This window comes from Sus scrofa, chromosome 3 (assembly GCF_054392235.1).
Source record: "Sus scrofa isolate SSC_HxYL_T2T_F1_AM1 chromosome 3, Sscrofa_HxYL_maternal_Yorkshire_Landrace_v2.0, whole genome shotgun sequence".
Taxonomy (NCBI): domain Eukaryota; kingdom Metazoa; phylum Chordata; class Mammalia; order Artiodactyla; family Suidae; genus Sus; species Sus scrofa.
The window spans coordinates 98,386,360-98,406,543 of record NC_139385.1 but is presented as its reverse complement, the minus strand read 5'-3'; the positions used below and the strand labels follow the sequence as shown (position 1 = coordinate 98,406,543).

General features: G+C 33.5%; 1 protein-coding gene across 5 annotated transcripts in view; it reads right to left on the bottom strand.

The window, feature by feature from the left end:
* RTN4 (reticulon 4) overlaps positions 1-20,184 on the bottom strand; it is a 72,121-nt gene that overhangs the window by 22,927 nt on the left and 29,010 nt on the right. The window contains 1 exon segment of one of the 5 annotated variants that reach the window (NM_001129963.2): positions 13,154-13,388. Coding sequence (NP_001123435.1) covers positions 13,154-13,187 — 34 coding nt within the window. The 5' untranslated portion in view covers positions 13,188-13,388. 5 annotated transcript variants of the gene reach the window in all.

Genomic DNA, 20,184 nt, shown 5'->3' with positions numbered 1-20,184 from the left:
ATCATGAGTGTCTAGTGGAAATAAGCCCTAAGGATGCCCTGGTGGCACTTTAAAGCACTGAGAGGGAAAAAGGGGAAGAACAGCCAAGACAGACAGGACAACTAGGTATTGATAGGCACACATAAGACAAAATTAACATATCATTGAATAAGAAGGTCTGAGAGGCAATCTACACTGTTACCACTGTTAATGTGCAAAGTGTAGGACTTCAATCTTTTTTTGTAGAGGAATTTAAGAGATTATTAGCGAAGCTACAAGGATGAAAAAATACTGGTTTCTAGCAAACAGAGTTGCTATCTTAACTGATATTCACCAGTATTTCTAGTTTCTCACCGATTCCTTAAATTGGTTTTAATGAAAAAACTTTACAAGATTATGTTTATCCAGCACTGTTGATTCTCAATGGAGGGAATCATAAAGTTTTATTAAAACACTTTCTAAGAAAGATATTCAAAGACTGTTGCTTCCAATATCCATCAAGAAATTTATATTCATTAGTTAATTTAGATATTTGTTCAATCCTGATACCAAAATTAGAGACATCACAAGAAAACTACAGACCAAGATCCCTTATGAATACAGACACAATAATCCTCAACAAAGTACTAGCAAACTGAATCTAGCAACACATAAAAAGGACTATATACCATGGCCAAGAGGCATTTATCCCAGGAATACAAAGTTGGTTCAGCATATGAAAACCAATCAGTATAATATACCACATTAAAAGGATGAAGGACAAAATCCCATATGATCATCACAAGAAGAATCATCTGACAAAAACCCAAGAACTTTTCATTATAAAAACACTCAACAAACTAGGAACAGGAATAGAAGGAACTATTCAAACTGATAAAGGTTATTACAAAAACCCTATAGCCAACACTACTTGAGGGTCAAAGACTGAAAGCTTTCCTCCCAAGGCCACAAATAAGACTAGGATATCCCCTCTTTCAACTTCTAGTCAACACTGTCCTGGTGATATGAGACAGGGGAATTAGTCAAGAAAGAAATAAAAGACATCCAGATTGCAAAGGAAGAAACTGAAAACTATTTCCTATCTGCAAATAATACAACCTTGTATATGGAAAATCCTAAGGAATCCACCGAAAAGCTACTAGAACTAATAATACATGAGAACAGAAAGGTTGTAGGATATAAGATCAATATACAAAAAACAACTTTATTTCTACACTAGCAATGAAAAATCTGAAAATGGATTAAAAAATAATTTCATTTATAATAGCATCAAATAGAATTTAAAAAAAGTGAAACACTTAGAAACTGAAAACCACAAAGTACTGTTGAAAGAAATTAAAGACAAATAAATGGAAAGACATCCCATGTTTATGGATTAATGGATTATTAAAATGGTAATACTTCTCAAATTAACCTAAAGAGCAATTTCTATCAAAATCCTACCTGCCTTTTAGCAAAAACTGACAAGTAAATTAGAGAATTCATATGCAAATGCAAGAGATCCAAAATAGTCAAAACAATTTTGAAAAAGAACAAAGTTGGAGAACTCACACTTCTCTTTTTAAAACTTCCTAAAAAGCTATAGTAATCAGTTTGGTGGGTGCACAAGGAAGGATAGATTGAATAAAACTGAATAAAATTAAGAGTCCAGAAATAGGCCCTTATATTTACATCAATTGATTTTGACAAGGATGCCAAGAAAGTTCAATGAAGGAAAGAAAGTTTTTTTAACAAATGGTGTTGCAACAACTGGGTATCGAACAGCAAAAGAATGAGGTTGGACCCTTCCTTACCTTACACCATATACAAAAATTAACTCAAAATGGATCCAAGACCTAAAGGGTTTAAACTACAAAACTCTTAGAAAAAAAAAAAAAAACATGTTAAAGTCTTCATATCTTTGGATTAGGCAATGGTTTCTTAAATATAACACCAGCAGCATAAGCAGTTTTTAAAAAACCCAGATAAATTAGATCTCATTAAAATTTTTTTAAAATGTGCTTTAAAGGGCACGATCAAAGTTAAAATTCAACCACAGAATAAGAGAAAATATTTACAAATTAAACATCTCATAAGAAACACGTATTCGGATTATATTAAAAAACTCCTATAACTCAACAATAAAAAGACAAATCAATTTAAAATAGGCGAAGTATTTGAATATAAATGTCTCCAAAGAATATATATCAACAGCCAGTAAGCAATGAAAAGATGCTCAGTATCATTAATGACCATTAGTCATTAGAGAAATGCAAAACAAAACTACAATCAGATACCACTTCAGACCCACTAGGATGGCTAAAATAAAAAAGATGGACAATACAAATGTTGGCAAGAACTGATGGAGATTGAAATCCTCTTATATTGCTGATGGGTTTGTAAAATTCAGCCACAGTGGAAAAATTGTTTGGCAATTCCTCAAAAAGTTAAACAGAGTTACCGTATGACCTAGCAATTCCACTCCTTGGAATTTCCACCCAAAACACTGGAAAATCTGTGTCCACACAAAAATTTATACATGAATGTTCATACTAGCTTTATTCATAATAACCCAAATGTCCATCAACTGATGAATGGTTAAACAAAATAACCTTACAATGGAATTATTACTGGACCATAAAAAGGAATAAGTACGGATACATGCTACCTGGATGAGCCTTGAAAACATTATACTATGTGAAAGAAGCCAGACACAAAAGCTTACATGGTTGTATAGTTCTGTTTATACGAAGTGTTGAGAATAGGCACTTCTATAGAGACAGAAAGTAGATTTGTCCTTGTGGTTGCCAAGGACTAGGAGGAAGGGAGATGGGGAGTGACTGATGACGGATGTAAGATTTTTTAGGAGGATGATGAAAATATTATAAAATTAAATATAAATAATTCTATAAATATATAAAAATCAACACTTAAGAAAAAATTAAGAACTAAAAAAAAATTTACTCATTTTAACATCTGTTTCTCTGCTAGGTCATAAGTGCCACAAGAAAGCATGTTATCTTACTACCTATATACCATGTCTGTAGAGCCAAGCATAAAACCTGAACCAACTAAACCTCCAATAAATACTACTGATTAGAACAAATGCATATTTGTGCCAGTTTAAGGCATGTACTAATACTATTTAATTTACTCAAAAATGTTTCTATGCTTTTGACCTAATATTTGTTTTATTTAAACTATTCTTAGATATCTACATTTATTAAATAATAGCAATGTTTTCAGATAATTTATAAAATAGTAAATAAATATTGCTTTGCAGGCCTGTCTCTCCTTACTAGACCCCAAAGGACTGATGAACGCCTTTCATCTTCTATACTTTCATTATTTGCTTCATTAATATTTGCTGCACTGTCTGAATAGTGATCATATTATTCCTAGGAATAGAAATATTTTAATTAAAGACGATAATGTTTTCAAATTAAAATCTTTAAATAAGAACTGTAGGGTCACTAAAATGCTAATTTTGGATTCCTCTGTAGTCACTTTATTAGTTCTGTTTATGTAGGAGGAGTTTAATGGCCTCTTTATTCTTGAAAAACCAAAATTAAGATAAAAGATTTGTACAAGGGAAGTTTAGCCCTTCATGGTTCCTAAAGACTTCTTCTATATGGCAGAATGAAGCGCTGTTCACATAAGGTAACCTACTGTGACCTCAACTTTAGTCTCACATAAAATGTTCATGAAATATCCTCTTAAAGATCTGAAATTAGGAGTTCTCGCTGTGGCTCAATGGGTTAAGAACCCAACTAGTATCCAGAGGATGTGGGTTGGTTCAATCCCTGGCCTCACTCAGTGGGTTAAGGATCTGGTTTTGCCATGAGCTGCAATATAGATCGCAGATATGGCTCAGACCTGGCGTGGCTGTGCCTGTGGCTGCGGCATGGAGGCTTAGTTCAGATACGACCTCCAGTCTGGAAACTTCCATATGTCTCAGATGGGGCCCTAAAAAGACCAAAAAAATAAAAAGGATCTGAAATTAATCTAACAGTGCTTTTTCCTCTTATAACAGTGGAGCATGCTTATGGATTACTAAAATAATGCTGATCAATTTAAACAAATTTTTGTCACTTAGAAAAAAGTGATTTACTCTCTGCAGTGCTTCCCCACTTTTGTTTTCAAATAAAAATGTGAAAAATCTTTATTTTGATTGTGTTTTGTGCAGTGTAGAGAACAGCAGCATCCTTATCAAACTAACATTTTAATTTAAAATAATTTAATATACTATGATCTTTTATTCGAAAGAGAGACTTTTCAATGCAGAATAAGAAGAGTTACCTACATTTGGTAATCATCAACTGTTATCTGTCATAGCTAAAAATAGTGCCAGCCTTACATGCAGGGTTATCCAATTACATTTTGCCTCCAATCAAATTCTTAATGAAACTCTTCCTTGAATAGCCTGAAGTCAGGTTTCAGTTTTTAAATCTTTTGTGTGAGTGGGAAAAAAAACCATTGAACTGGGTAGTTCTAAAAGCGGTGGGAGGACAAAGAATGGTTACCAGGAAAACACCTACCTCCTAAGCAAAAACAAATAGTTCTCTTTAGTTAAGTCAGGTAAAGAATGAGAAAGAGGGGAAACGTATTTAGAAAGGAAGTTAATAAGCATAAACATACAAATATTAGAATAAGACTAAACTTTTAGTTATTTTTCACAACCATAAACCTTGTATTAATAAGTAATTATGAATTTATTAGAAAATCACAATTCCTTAAATCAAATTCTTCCCAGAACTTGCCAGGAAAAGTGGCTAGAATTCAGCTGATCATTTATTACCAGACAGTAAGCCTGTACCTCCACATAGTAAGCCTTCACTTGGCTAATAAATGGCAGGTGAAGGTCCACAAAAAGATGTGTGCAGAGTGGGAGCTTAACTCTTACAGCAAAGACAGAGGAGCTCGAATCCTATTTCTTCCTCTTCTCACTCTGACTAGATTATTTAACCTAGTTTCCCCGCATGTAAAATTAGGAAAATAACAGACACCTAACAATTTAGTTGAAACTGAAAGATTTCACATATGAAAATTCTTGGTGAACTAAACACACTAAATAAAGGTAATGTGTCAAGAGACAAAGTCAAGCAAGGCAATCAAATATTAAATACGATGCTTAACTAAGCCCTGACTTTTTAAAATGTGAATTCTACCTCCTCTGAAAGCATTGCTAACTTGGTTCAGTTAGCAAATTTCAGGTTGATGAATACCTAGTATTACTACAAAGTATCTCAACCAAGTATCTGGCAAACAAGCATCTCTCTTGACCATCTCCCTTATCCTGTAACTAGAGTTTTTGAAAGATACACAATTTCAGGTCCTTGTCTTTTTTATCACTAAATCTTCCCTGTTTTACTTCTGACAACTTTACAGTGCATTGGCCATTTCAACCACCAAACACCTAAGGAAGAAACATTTTACAAAAAAACTAGCATGAATTCTATACTTCCCTTTTATATACTAATTTAGTAACCCCCTATTCTGAGCAAGGAACTGTGCAAGTACTTTGTATACATTATCACTAATCACAATTCTATAAAGTATTTATCATTAGCATCTTATACATAAGGCAAGTGAGGGTTTGAAGTATTATTAAATAAACTTTGCAGGGTTATAGACTGAAATTCATGTCTGACCATGAAGGTCTCATTCCTTCCATCATACCACATTTTGTATTTATCAGTACTCAAGTTTGTTTGTTTTTTTGGGGGGGAGGGGGGCTCTTTTTACGACCATACCTGCAGCAGACATATGAAAGTTCCCAGGCTAGAGGCTGAATTGGAAGTGCAGCTGCAGGCCTACATCACAGCCACAGCAATGCCAGATCCAAGCCACATCTGTGACCTGCACCACAACTCAGAGCAATATCAGGTCCTTAACCCACTGAGCAGGGCCAGAGTTCGAACCCGCATCCTCATGGATACAAGTTGGGTTCCTTAGCACTGAGCCACAACAACTCCTAAAACTTATTTTCATAATTGCTGGTTTTATGTTTCAAGATAAAGCCTTAACTCTGTTATTTGCTATGAAATCTGAGCTCTCTTTAAGTGGTTGTTTCTGCTAAAAAAAAGTCTCAGTATATCGCAGCAAGGTAAAAACTACCTATGGTGGTTGTTGCTTTCCAAAGGAAATCCAAACTTCTTGGAGATAGAGAATACCGAGGTTCCAAAACTATCACACCAATTTACATATAGTTCATATGGTTTTCACTACTTCCTTTAATTGCACATTCCATTTCCACCTTTATCAGAAGATGACGAAAAATACAGCAGACGATAATTCTAACTTTCTACTTACAACTTCACCTCTTGTTGGCATCCATACAATAGGCATCAAACCTTAGAAATACAAAATTGCTATTTTCTACTATGAATAAAAAATACATGGAAAACATATTGTTCTGTAACTCTTATTAATAACCTGGAATGAGGGGAAAAGTCAGAGCAAATTACTAGTTCAAAAAAAGGGAATGAACTTCAGTAAACTATTTATATACTTCTATAACCTTATGCACCTGTGGCACACACTCCATATAAACACTCAATGAATAAATGACTAATAGTAAAGTATTCACTTCACTGAGCAGAATAATCTCTTAATTTTTAGATTACTTAAGTGGAAAAAAAATACACAAATGGGTGTATATAACAACTATACATTTACAACAGCTATCCTTACGGAAAATCTTATGGAAAATCAGAATTTTTGCAAATCTGTAATCTGAGAATAATAATTCCTAAATCTCTCTCCATTCCCAGCTTTATTAACAATAAACTTGGGGAGTATCATTAATATTTAATAATTTCTTAATCTTTAAGTTGCTTTGAGCTCCTTAAGAAAACACTACATAGAATAAATATAAGATAGGGGTGATATAGCACTGAAGAGAGACAAGAGTATTTTAGCGTCTATCAATACCTTACACAAATCTGTAAAAGATGACTGGATTTAAAAATTTGAAAGCAGTAAAGCAGATTTAAATAGATATATTTATACATTACATACTGACAAACACACACCCATAACATAAGGAAACACTACCCATGATAAAACAGAAACAGAATTTGGTCTCAGAATATTGCTCCAAAGACGCAAAGAGAAGAACTAGCTAAATTATAAGCATCCTTGAGCCTAAATTCTAGCAAGAAATGGAAACATGTTAATAAAAAAGGAACGGAACCTAGAGGATACCTGGAGACAAAAGAAGATTTCTATTCACTGCTTCAATATTTTTCCTACATTCAAAAGCATGTAATCCAATCCCTAAAGTCACAGAGAAATTCTTTCTTGGCCCACAGAGCCCTCACTAGGCTTGTTATAAAAACCATGTGACTATACTGAACTTTAACCAAACTCACCTTCTTTCATAGCTAGTGTGAGAGACTACTTACTGCCTCTTTCAGTGCAGAGTGAGAAACATACAAAAAGATGTCACAGTTCGACTACAAATGAATAAAACATCAAAACATGGATTATTTCAGCTTTTATAATTTTCAGTCTTCAACTGGTCAAGTATAAACATAAATTGTAGAATAAAGACAAAGTCCCTATGCCACTAGAATAATTTAATCTCTAGTTTTCTTGGTTTCCTTACCTGTAAAACAAAAATAAATATTAAGATATCTTATATGAAGGTATAACCTAAAAATCTGGATTTACAAAAGTAGCTTAAATTACTTAATTGCTCCTTTAAGAAGGGGTAAGGCAGGGAATCCCTTTTATTTACCCCGTTTGAAAAAACAATTTTTAAAAATTTCCAAGAATGGATGTATATAAAGCTAAGGAGAAAACCTGGCTGAACATCAAAGTTCCTATTCTCTTACTTTGTTGAGAAGCTGTGCAGAGTCAATGAGAAGACACAGTGATGAAGCCACCACTGTTTCTGCCTTCAATATGTACATATTATATATAATATATAATAAATATAAAGTAATATAAGCCATAAAATAAAAGCAGGAGATGGGAGTTCTGAGGAACACTGGATTATGTCCACCTGTAATACTTCAGGAAAGACTGGGCCTTTGATGACTTGACTAAAATGAAATGGGAAGAAGGAATTTAGACAGAAAAACACAAGCAAATGCAAAGAACAGGCATGTTGAGCGAAAAAGTCCTTCAATGTGGCTGAAGACAAAGTAATGATAGGATTATCAAGGCTAGAACTAGACCACAGAATGCCTTCTCAAAGTCCAGGATAGATACTAGGAACTTAATTTGAAAAGTAAAGAAAAAGCCCTTAAGTGGTATACTTAGAGCCATACTTTAATAAGATTAATTTGGCTTGACACATAAGATTTAGCAGAAAAAACAGAAGTTCCTTAGGAATATCCTTAGGAATATCCAGATGTGGGTAAATGAAGAAAAGAGAGGATGTTTCCATTGCTCCCATTACTATCCATCAAGACTTTAAACCATATATAGGACAAAACAATTGCAAATTTACTCTTTCAAATTAAATGTGGTTCTCATCAAATAATTTACTTAAAATTGACAAAATAGCTATCTCACAAAGAGTTAAAACCATCAGAAATGCGTATGTTGTATATAATCTTGGCCAAGGTCTCAGGACAGATTTTCCTAATACATTGCTCAAAATAATTTGTATCTTTCTGGAGGGAAGTTTTGCAACATGAACCAACAACCTAAATACTATAATTCTGCAATTTGGAAATAATCATGAATAAAAACAATAATTTACATTCAATTATATTCATTTTAGCATTGTTCATACTTGCAAAAACTTTAGGAATAGCTTGAATACTTAACTACATGGGATTAGCAGTATGTATTTAGACTATTATACCCATTAAAACAATGTAGAGTATTTTTTAAGTGAAAGTACTTCCCCATTTAGTGGGAAAAAAAAGATTACAGAACAAAATGTACCACATGTACCCCCTTGCAACACATACACACACCATTAGAAATGTACACCAAAACCACTCTGTGAAATGAGTTTTATTCTTCCATAGACCTTCACAATTTTCTACCACACACACACACAGACACACATACACAAAGTTTTGAGCTACTAAACCAAAATCTAGAAGAAATACCTAATGAATGACTAAACATTGGATTTCAACTAAGTTTAGAACTGAAACACAGGATCTTCCTCCAATCAATGGGTCTTGCAATTGACTAATGCCCCAGGTCCCTTCTCTGGAATTTTTTGGGGTGTTTTTTTTTTTTGGTTTTTTGGTTTGTTTGGTTGGTTGGGTTTTGGGAGGCATTCACAGGGATTAAGTAAGGCAATTACTTCAAGCAGCAAGACCTCTGCTTCTCTCTTCCTGAATGGTAGTGTGAGTATGCACCTGTACCCATGTAACCTTAAGCTTTGAAAGAAACTACAAGTGGCTTAGCAAAGGTAGAGGTCAAGGAGCCCTACAAGAACTTCTTCATGAAGTATGTCCAGAAGTGGTACAAAGCCAGTCTGCCTCACCATATACTCAAACTGAATTTAAATGCTAGAAACATTTCTGTCCCCAACCTACAGACTTTTCTCAAAGGTCAACTATAGCATGTTAACTGACAAATCCCAAAAGCATTAATAATAATGGGCAGTGCTAGAGGTCCCTGGTGGCCTAGCAATTAAGGATTCAGCATTGTCACTGATATGGCTTGAATTCAAACCCTAGTCTGGGAACTTCTGCATTCTGTGAGTGTGGCCAAAAAATAAATATTTATTTATTTTATTTTATCATTAAATTAAAATCTCCTTTTTAAAAATGTGGGCAGTGTTGCACATATTCTTAATCTTCAACAGGGTCCACAATCATTTCTCAGTCTTCATATTTAACTACTTCTCTGTAGTATTTGACCACTCTTCCCTTTTTGAAAATAGGGAACCAGCACTATCCTTCTTTCCCTGCTCTGACTATAACTTCCTGTTCCTGCATGTCCCTACAATGTAGGTTTTAGGCTCTCTGTCCTTAAATTCCATTCTCTATGAAATATCCTTGCAGTATTCATGTCTCACCTTGCATTCAATTCCCCATTTTTCATTCATCATTAAACCTGCCGTTTCTATGAGCTTCAGAGACATTCTATCACTTCAAATTTGAAGGTTCCAAAACAGAACTTGGCATCATTACTACCTACCTTAGCTCTATTTCGACTAATAATAAAGTACTAGCATTGCCAAGGTTTCACTCTGACTGAAATTTCATGTTGTCCTTTGAGTCCCTCCCTCACCCTAGCCCCACAAATCTATGTCAAATGTCAAGTACTCCTCTCTTAAATTCTCAAATCTGTCATTTCCTTTTCAGGCCAAGTTCAGGCACTATTTGCTTTTAAACCTGGGCACAAATACGGCCATCCTATTCTCCTTCTAAGTGCCTCTGCAATTTATCTTACACAACACCCTAAAACAGTCTTTTAAATCTCCTATCATTTTATCACTCCGTACTTTAAAGGAAGAGCCTATTTCCAAAGGCTCTTTATTTCCTTTATAATAAAATCCAAAACCCAATGACTTCTGCAATCTGGTTCAGGGTATCTTTTTAAAAACCAGAAAACATCAAAACGGGAGCTTCAGAAATCACGCAAAAGAGGAAACTGAAGACCAAAAAGGGTAAGTCTCTTACTCAGACCAAAATCAAATTAAACTAGAAAAAAGAAACTTAAACACTTAAATTTGCCTGATTATAACATGAATTACAACAGGGTGCTGAATACAGTGCCACATTCTTCCCCTGTAAATTCTGATTTGGTAGATCTGAAGAGGATCACAGCAATCCATATTTTTAAAAAGCACTAGGTGAGTCTCATCTTCAAAGAAGTTTGATGAAACCTAACCTAGATCTTGCAAATCTTCTATACTCTTAGATCATATCAACTTATCTTTCAACTACTATCCTATAAAGATTCTTTTCTACCCAAAAAGCTGTATTCACTGTCTCAAAAATACCTTGTTTAGTGGTTACATCATTCTCCCCCGACCCAAATGCCTAAACCTATCATTCCTTTCTATTTTAAGTGCTTCAAAAATCTTTTGACCTGTCTTAATCAATGCTTCCCATATAACCCAAAAAATCAAGTATGACATAGATTTAATTTGTTTTTAATATCCTGCTAACAACAACAGGAAATTCAAGAAGAAAAATATGTAAAAGAATATCAATTATTAATGTTGGTCTTAGCCTGAAAGATAAATGCTTTAAATACTAGCCATTCGGCCAAAAACAACCCAATGTTTAAAAAACACTGAAATCAGAGTATCTCTCACTTCTTTTATACCTTCATATGCTACCATCATCAGATGACTGAATGTGTTTCTACCATGGCACTTAGAGGGTAGAGGGGTGGTAAAGAAAGCAGCAGGGAAAAAAAAAATGGCCTTAAGTTTTTTTGTTTTGTTTTTTAATATACCTAGAGAGCTTAGATTAGATACTTTCCTCTATTGTTACACTTTTCATAAAACGAGAAAAAACTCATTCCATGGCAGCTTCAGCTTCTCACTGATTTCCATTTATGCTGTAATCTATAATCTACAACATTAAAATTAGCTGCTAATAAAGAGAATACTAAAATAAACCTTAACCAATGAATCAGAAAGAGTCTTTCCAAGCAAAAAAAGCCAAAGACAAGCATTAAAAAAAAAAAAAAAAAAAAAAACCAAGCCACTTCACTTACAAAGTGAGCCTCCCCAGAGATATTTAAGAGTAAATTTGATTTTATATTTAGTATCTAAAAATAATCAAAATAAATCTTTGGTATAATATGCACTATACTGGATCTTAATTTCTCCAGTCTCAAAATATCCTTAAATTAGTTGAGTACATAAAGAATTTAAGATGTTATTAAATGGACTAAGATTCAAATTACAAATACAGAGCCTAAAAAGTTGCAGAATAGGCCCAGATGTGACTTTTCGCCTATTTTTTAAAGCCTATATTCCCTGTATTGTTAGCACTACTATCATTTTTACTAATCAAAAACTAGTGTAGCAATTCACCTTTCACTTTGTAATGCTAATGGTCAGAAAGATGAAGAAATAAAAATCCTTCTCTTCGTTAAATTCACACATAAAAAACCATAGAGATAAAAATCCAAAGATGTATTATTTTCTGTTCTTTAAATTGTAACTATAAAAGCTTTCCAATGTCTCAATATGAACAAGATTAAGCTCATGTTTTCCCCACAATACTTTATTGAACAAATTTTTAAAAGAATACTGTCAAGGTTACTGTAATTAGCTCCACAGATTGCTTTTAGAAACATTATCACCAACCCTGCTAAAATTCTGCTATAGAAATAAATAATGTTTTAAATTATAAAACTTGAACATGGCCAAAAAAAAAAAAAAAACTGCTTGTGTGGAATGTCTAGTTGGACTACTTAAAAATAGCTCTAATAATTTTTAAGACAATTTATTGTAACGCCAGGTATACAGTCTACTACCTTCCCTTTTTCTTAAAATGGCACATTTAACCACTGACATAATAAAATATTTTTTAAATATTCATTACACTTATGCGCTTAAATTCTTACACAATCCCGATCCACTGAGACTTGAAAGGATCTGGGCTTTCAAGGGGGAGGAAAAGGGATCAAGATCACTGATTGGTTATTACAAGGACAAGGGTTAGTGACTTAAATATAGACACACATTTAAAACTACCTGTATACATTTTAACCATTTTAAGATATACAAAATTATAATCTAATTAAAAGGCCACTGGTAGTAACTTCAAAGATTTAATAATAAGATTTCCAAAGAAGAAAACGAGCTTATTGTAAATGCAAGATCTTGCTACCTACAGACCTTTGGATAGAATTTCAACCACTCCGAGAGTCAGCTTTTTAAAAAAATAGTCACAGAAAATATGTCATTATGAAATACAAAGATGGAAATGTAGATTCATCACACCAAAGTGACCAACAAATGAAATATGTTAAAACTAAACAGTTTACAATGTGCAATATTAAAGAATAGAACCTAATCAAAGATCGGAATGCAGAGACTAAATCAAATGCCAGTGAAACAGAACAGCATGACATTTTCTCATACATAACCAAATGCAAAAACATTTGAAATAGCTCTTTTAACTCTTTACTCTTAAACCTTCCACAGGCTTCATTTGCAATCCAAAATATATCTAAATGGCAAAGCTTATTCATAGAAATATATTGTTGGTTACATAAAAAAAACTGAATAAAGGTTAAAAAGCAGATATACCCTTGTCCTTCCAATTTTTCTTCTGACCGTCCATCTCTTGTCACGATCTGCCCTCCAGATGCAATTATCAATTATGCATACCAACAGAAAAGCTGTAACTGCAAAAATCTACCCCCTGAGACATGAAATATGTTTCCTCAACCGAAGTCTGCAGTCTCCTCTGCTGCACAACTGCAGTCACCTGACGCCTTCTGGGTGTGGAGCAGTCTGACGCAGTGCAATCTGTAACTAGGCTACTAATACTCAGGCACTACCGCCTTCTATCTGTTTATTGTTCTAGTCTTTTGCTTGTTGCTCAGACCAAAGAAGCTACTTTTGCAGGGGGAGGGGCAAGCTACCAAAAGAAAGAAAAGGGGGTTGTCCTGGCAGAGTTAAGCATTGTATATACTTGAAATACACTTCAAGCCATGTGCAGTTTTTTTTTTGTTTTTTTTTTTTTGACAGGGGAATTTACTGATGGTTTTCAGCTTCATTTAAAACTTTAAAATCAATAGTTACCTGATAAGATAAAAATGGACTGATCAAAAGAAGGGTAATAACTTAAATTTCAAGTCTGGTAAATGCTGAGTCTCTTACTTGCTTCTAAATAATCAGCATTTTGCACCCTTATAAGGAAGGGCATGACAGGAGAATCATGAAGTCAAATTATTAATATTTATTGAATATATGTTAAATTTCAATAGAAAAAAATTATATTCAATTTTAGCAGTTGAATACATATTTCTAACGTAATATTATTTTTTTCTTCTGTTACAACTATGGAAATCCAGAGACTTGCAAATATATACTTATTCTTATCACCTGCTCCAACTCAATCTTTCAATAAATATCTATTAGACACCACTGCAGGTACTATTAATAGACTTGGCTTGAGGAGAAATATTCATGTTCTAATTATATCATTTGCTTTGGGAAAAGGATATAAGAACAAACTAAAATTTTACTGATAAATACAAAGACAAATCCATAAAGAATTCCTGAAATTTTTGTTCAAATTTATGAAACTGGCATTCATTCCAGTGCAAAATATTAAGTCTTTACTAATGTTTCACAACTGGTTTAACTGATGGTTTACTGGTTTAATCATTAATCATTAAGCAGAAACATATAATGACAAATCAGCGAAAATATCTTCAAATGTGCGATATGTTGAAGTATCATAAGATATGCAGCCTAAGGACGAAAGTACATACTTCGTAAGACTATACAGGTACACTTGAAATAGGTATAGTATTTTTTGGAACTTCCCATAAAACTGTGTAGGCTGCAAAACTCTGCAAAATCCTTCATATCAGAAGCAGCCTGAATATCAAGGGACTCAGTTCTTTGCCTCTATGCCTAAATGCAAACATAAATAAAGCGGAGCAATTTTTAAAGAGCGTCTAGTATTCTCAGTTCAAAAGTTAATATTTAACTTTATTCACTGAACCCCTGCAAAATGTGGTATTTGAGAACACTGTCACCAACTCATATCATGGCTGAGAATGTCTGGCCTCTCCATGCAACAGTTAGAAATCCCAAACTAGGCAGTAAATACATAATATTTCCAAAACAGTATTTCCTAATAATGAATCCCTTAAGGCTGAAGGCCAATAAATACTTTAGCATTAGAATAACACACTCAAAAACAGCACCCAAACACTGTTTTCAAATCAGAGATTACTACACTAATAAAAGGGGGGTGGGAGGAGATTTCTTGAAGCAAAGGTATTACCATTCATGTTATTCACATTTTCTGGTACTGGACTAGGTTCAATAATTTTTAAAAATCATCTGAGCGAATAAGAATGTGTAAATTCATTTACCTAAACACTAAATATACTTAATAGCTCCCCTGGCAGATTAAAAAGTCAAACTAGGAGCCCTGAAATTTAATCTTATATATAGCAATATCTAATTTTTTTAATTTTTATCATCTTGGGAATTCAGGCTATTATATTAAGTTACAGGGAAAATTAGCTAAGATAAATCAATTGACATTTTGCCCATTTCTTTCCTAGAAAGTTTTAAAACTAAAGTTGTTTTAAGCTTGGTAATCTAAGAGAAATGTGGTTAAATTTGAAAATCTTGATGAGACAAATGTGCTAAAAAGGTAAAGTCATCGGGCTAGGCTTATTGTACTAGGAGGAGCAAATAAATGACTTAGTGTATGCAAAAGACCTTAGGACAGTGCCCTACAAAAAGTGACCCTGTGCGCTAGCTGTTTACTAGTAAACTACAAGGAGACAAAGTCTGTAAAACACATATAAGAAAGTGCATATATTATGCCATTCAGTCTAGGCAATAACACAATAACCTCTCTGAACAGAAGAACCCCTCTACACACACACAAACTATGGTGCCATGCTATCTGGTTCCATTCTCCCCCAGCTGAGAAAAATTTATCTTTGGATAGTTTATAGGTCCTATTTCATATCAAATCTCAATAGGCAAACAATGAACACAAATCTGTTTTTTAAAAAACCCTCCATTTATTTTGTTTTCCTTCAAGTATTTAACATTTTGTTTAATGAATGAAAAATTATTCCAAGGATTATTTCCAAACAGAGCAGATACATACCTAGTTGATTATTTTGGATAAGGAACCTATTTTCCTCCCTTAAAAGTAAAGGCTTCCAAAGGGGGGGACCACAGAAGATCCCTTCATTTACAATGCGAGCAAATAAAAGTGCTATTTGAATTCTAAGTCCTACTGTGTATTATGTATAGGGGGTAGGAGGAGGGTTATCCTTCTTCTCCTGAACTCAAAATCAGCCTAACAGAGAACTTCTGAAATAAAATTTCAGAGTTCATGATTGGCAACTTCCCATTCCTTCATGTCCACATAACCCAGTACCTCCCCTAGCATGTCAAAACCCAACACCCCAAACCTCCTCAAGCATATCCCTAATTCCTTTCCAAAAGGCTATCAGGCTCTAAAACTACATACACTTTATGTTTCTCTTCTCTCATATCTCAAATCAAAACTCTCATTTTCTTAGTGCACCTTATCTCATTAGCGGGAAAATTATATGATTAAGTCTTTCAAAGGAATAAATTCCTTTCTCTATAATGCTCTCATAAATACTGGGGAGGGGTGCAGAGGCTTATATCTCAGTGGCAGGATCTCAGACAGTGGAAGACTGTTTTTGGAATAGACAGCAATATGAAAGCTGTAAGACCGCCCAGCTCAACTCTCCCAAGATATCCCTCCTTTATCATTTCATTCCTTCCTCTAATTCTGAACCCCAGAGAAACTCAGGTTTTTGTCTTGCTTTGTTTGCTTTTCAATGTTAAGAGATCAAGGGAAATAAGTGAGAGAGAAGTGGTCATTTGGACTGAAAGTGCTACTCTCTAAATTGGGGGTTGCTTGTATACAACTATTGATAGCTAATACTTCTCCTTTCTGGCAATAGATAATAGAATTTTAAATATATATATATATATATATGCACACACACATAAATATTACATATATATACACTATTTTTAAACTTATTTTAAAATTTATATTATTCAGAGCTATACAAAAGCATGAAACTAAACATATATCTCATTACCAAAAGATATTAATGCTGTTTAACACCATACGCTGTAATATAATGCCCTCTATGGACTAAATTATAGCACTTCAACATTAACTACTGAATTGAACCTTAAGACATGAATTAAGACTTTAGTCTAGAAAATGAGTAAGTTAAAATAAAAATAATGAGCATTTTATGGTCTATAAAAAATTTCATATAAGCTGCTGAAAATGAACACTAAAAACCATACAGAAACTGAAAGTGATCCTATTCAATGAGAACTAAGTAAATGACTTCTTGTATTATTATTTAAAATAAATATACAGATATTCCAAAAGATCCAAAGCACTTTTAAACTTGGAGTTAAAAAAAACTTAATAGTCATTAGGTTCTGAACAGATCTGTTAAAACTTTTTAAGTTTTCATTAAAGTTCCTATTTGGGGGAATGTCTGAGGTCCTTTCATGTTTACAGCAGCATGATTCCATTTGTTTGACTTAATACAATGTGTCAAGATTCAAAATACTTTTATAAAGGCATTTTCAAAGTTATTTCTTAGTTTGAAGCAAACATCCACAGCTCATTAAATTTCTTTGCCCAACTGAATTTCCACAGTCAATTATAGAGGATGCCATAGACCTTGTTTCTATGTACAACACTAGATGGCACCAACACCATATATAGTTGGTGTTGTATAGTTGGCTGTCCAACCCAAAGCATGCAATCTGGCAAAAACTATTCTCAATTTTCTGGCTTTTTTAGGATTGTTGCCTGTTACTAGGGTACTAGATCAGAGTGTGATGGGAATAGGAAAACAGCTCCACCTGGTACTAGGGTACTAGATCAGTGTGTGATGGGAATAGGAAAACAACTCCACCACCAAAAGGGCATGTGGAATTAAAATGATCTCTGACCAGAATTCAAAATCAATTTTGAACAGATCACAATTAAATGTAAAAATCAAACTATGAATTAGTAAAAAAAAAAAAAAAAAAGTATGTTTCCCATGTGAAAATTGAAAATGTCCACTAAAATGTAAAGTAAAATAAAAATTACTTAGAAAACTAAAGGAAAACAGTAGTATGAAAAGAATTTGCATCCACCGTATGTAAAGAACTCTCCTAAACTCAGAATGAGGTGAACTTATAAATTTTAAAATGGGCAAAGGGTATGAACAGGCAATTTGCAAAAGAAATACAAACAGCCAATAAACATATGAAACGTGTTCACCTTCACTAATAATCAAAGATCAAAACAGAAAGATATTTCTTTAACCTATCAAACTGGTAAAGGTAAAAAAAAAAAAAAAAAAAAAAAAAAAAGCCAGGTACAAACTGCCTGGAAGGATACACTAGAAGTTCTAGGAGGTGACTGTAGGAAGGAGATGAGGGAGCTAGCAAGACAGGAAGACTTGCTATAATTGTACTTTCTGAACTCTGTATAATGTGTAATTCATTAGCTTTCAAAAGACGTTATTAATTGTTGGTGATTAACAGAGAATTGGATTTTTTTTCTTATGCCATGAGGAAGGATACAAATGAGTACAAGTTTTCTGATGTTTGCCAATTTCTGTCAAAACTCTTAAAAATGCTCATATTCATTCACCTAGGATTCTATTTCTAGCAATTTATGGAAAAGAATAATTCAGAGATATGTGAAACATATAGAGAGGTTATTTATCAATAAAAAATGCTGAAAACAATCTAAGGGCCCTAGTGAACTGACTGGATAAATTATAATAATCCAATACCAAAGAACACTAAAGCATTAAATAATCATGCAGCAAAAGAATAAAGACAGGGAAATACTGTCATATTTACTGCTAAATTTTTTAAAACTATAAGCAATATGAAAAGTATAATCCCAGTCTTGAAAAACACTTTTTTCACTGCATTCGTAAGGTATACATATGCATGGAAAATAGACTAGAATAATAAATATATTCTAAAATATTAGCAATGATTATGTCTGGGCAAAACAATTATAAATTTTTTCAATGTTTTTCTCTATTTCTCAAATTTGTACAAAGAACATTATTTCAGATTGCTTCAAGTACTGCTGCCCTGACTTCAGTGAAAGTTAGCAGGTCCTTCAGAGAAATTTTGACTAATAAATTTTTTTGGCCACGTCTATGCATGTGAAAGTTCCCCGACCTTGGATGGAACCCACACCAAAGCAGTGACTAACAACACTGGATCATTAACCCACTGCCCACAAGATAACTCCTTTGACTACTAAATTTAATTGAAGCTAAATATATTAAAACATTTGCCCAGGGTCATATGGCTAATCAGTGATAAAACCAGGCCTAGAACTTAGGTCCATAAGAGATGCCCAAAATGAAGTTGCAGCAATGCATCTTTTACGGTACTTATTTCCTATTTATTTTCAATCTGTATTGGACCCACAATAAGCACCACATAAAAACAAACTAGGAGTTCAGTCATGGCACAGAGGAAATGAATCCAACTAGGAACCATGCGATTGCGGTTCGATCCCTGGCCTTGCTCAGTGGATTAAGGATCGGGCACTGCCATGAGCTGTGGTGTAGGTCACAGATGTGGCTCAGATTTGACATTGCTGTGGCATAGGCTGGCAGCTGTAGCTCCAATTAGACCCCTAGCCTGGGAACCTCCATGTGCCGCAACTGCGGCCCTAAAAAGACAGAAAGACCAAAAAAAACCAACTAATTCAACAATGTCAAAGTGTTTAAGTAAATATAATCAATGTTTTATTAATAAGACAGTTTCTAAAGAAAATCATGGACTTGGAAAATGGACTTGTGGCTGCCTGATGGGAGAGGAGGGAGTGGGAGGGATTGGGAGCTTGGGCTTATCAGACACAACTGAGAATAAATTTACAAGGAGATCCTGCTGAGTAGCATTGAGAACTATGTCTAAATACTCATATTGCAACAGAACAAAGGGTGGGGGAAAAATGTATACATGTAAGGATAACTTGATCCCCTTGCTGTACAGTGGGAAAAAAAAATTTTTTTAAAATAAATTTCAATTATAAAAAAAAAGACAGTTTCTAATTTAGCTACACTGTACATTTACTAAAAGCTTTCCAGTTAAATATATTTCTACTCAATGTGTTAATAAACATTTTCATTTTTTTAGAGTACTTAAATTTCTACTTTTATCAGATTAACTGCTCACTGTCCTAATCGAAGTTCATAAAAAATCAAAAAGCACCCCAAATATGTTCACTAAAATTTATTTTAACAAAAATCTGCTATCTGTAATGCTTTACTGTGAAAAAAACAAAGGCTATATCATCAATCTTTTAAATGTAAGAAAAATGTTTTAAGTCATAAACACCATCAAAAGAAAACTTATTCATCTTTTAACCCATATTTATAAGTATACATAAATTGGCAAAGGATAACTTTTAATTCTTTACCTAGTTAAGGAGCCATTTTGCAGTGAGTTCTTTATTATGGTAAAACTTTGTTTATTCCTAGATAACACACAGTTTAAGTATAATGAATAATCAATTTGTGATTGGTTTATCCTTCACTCAC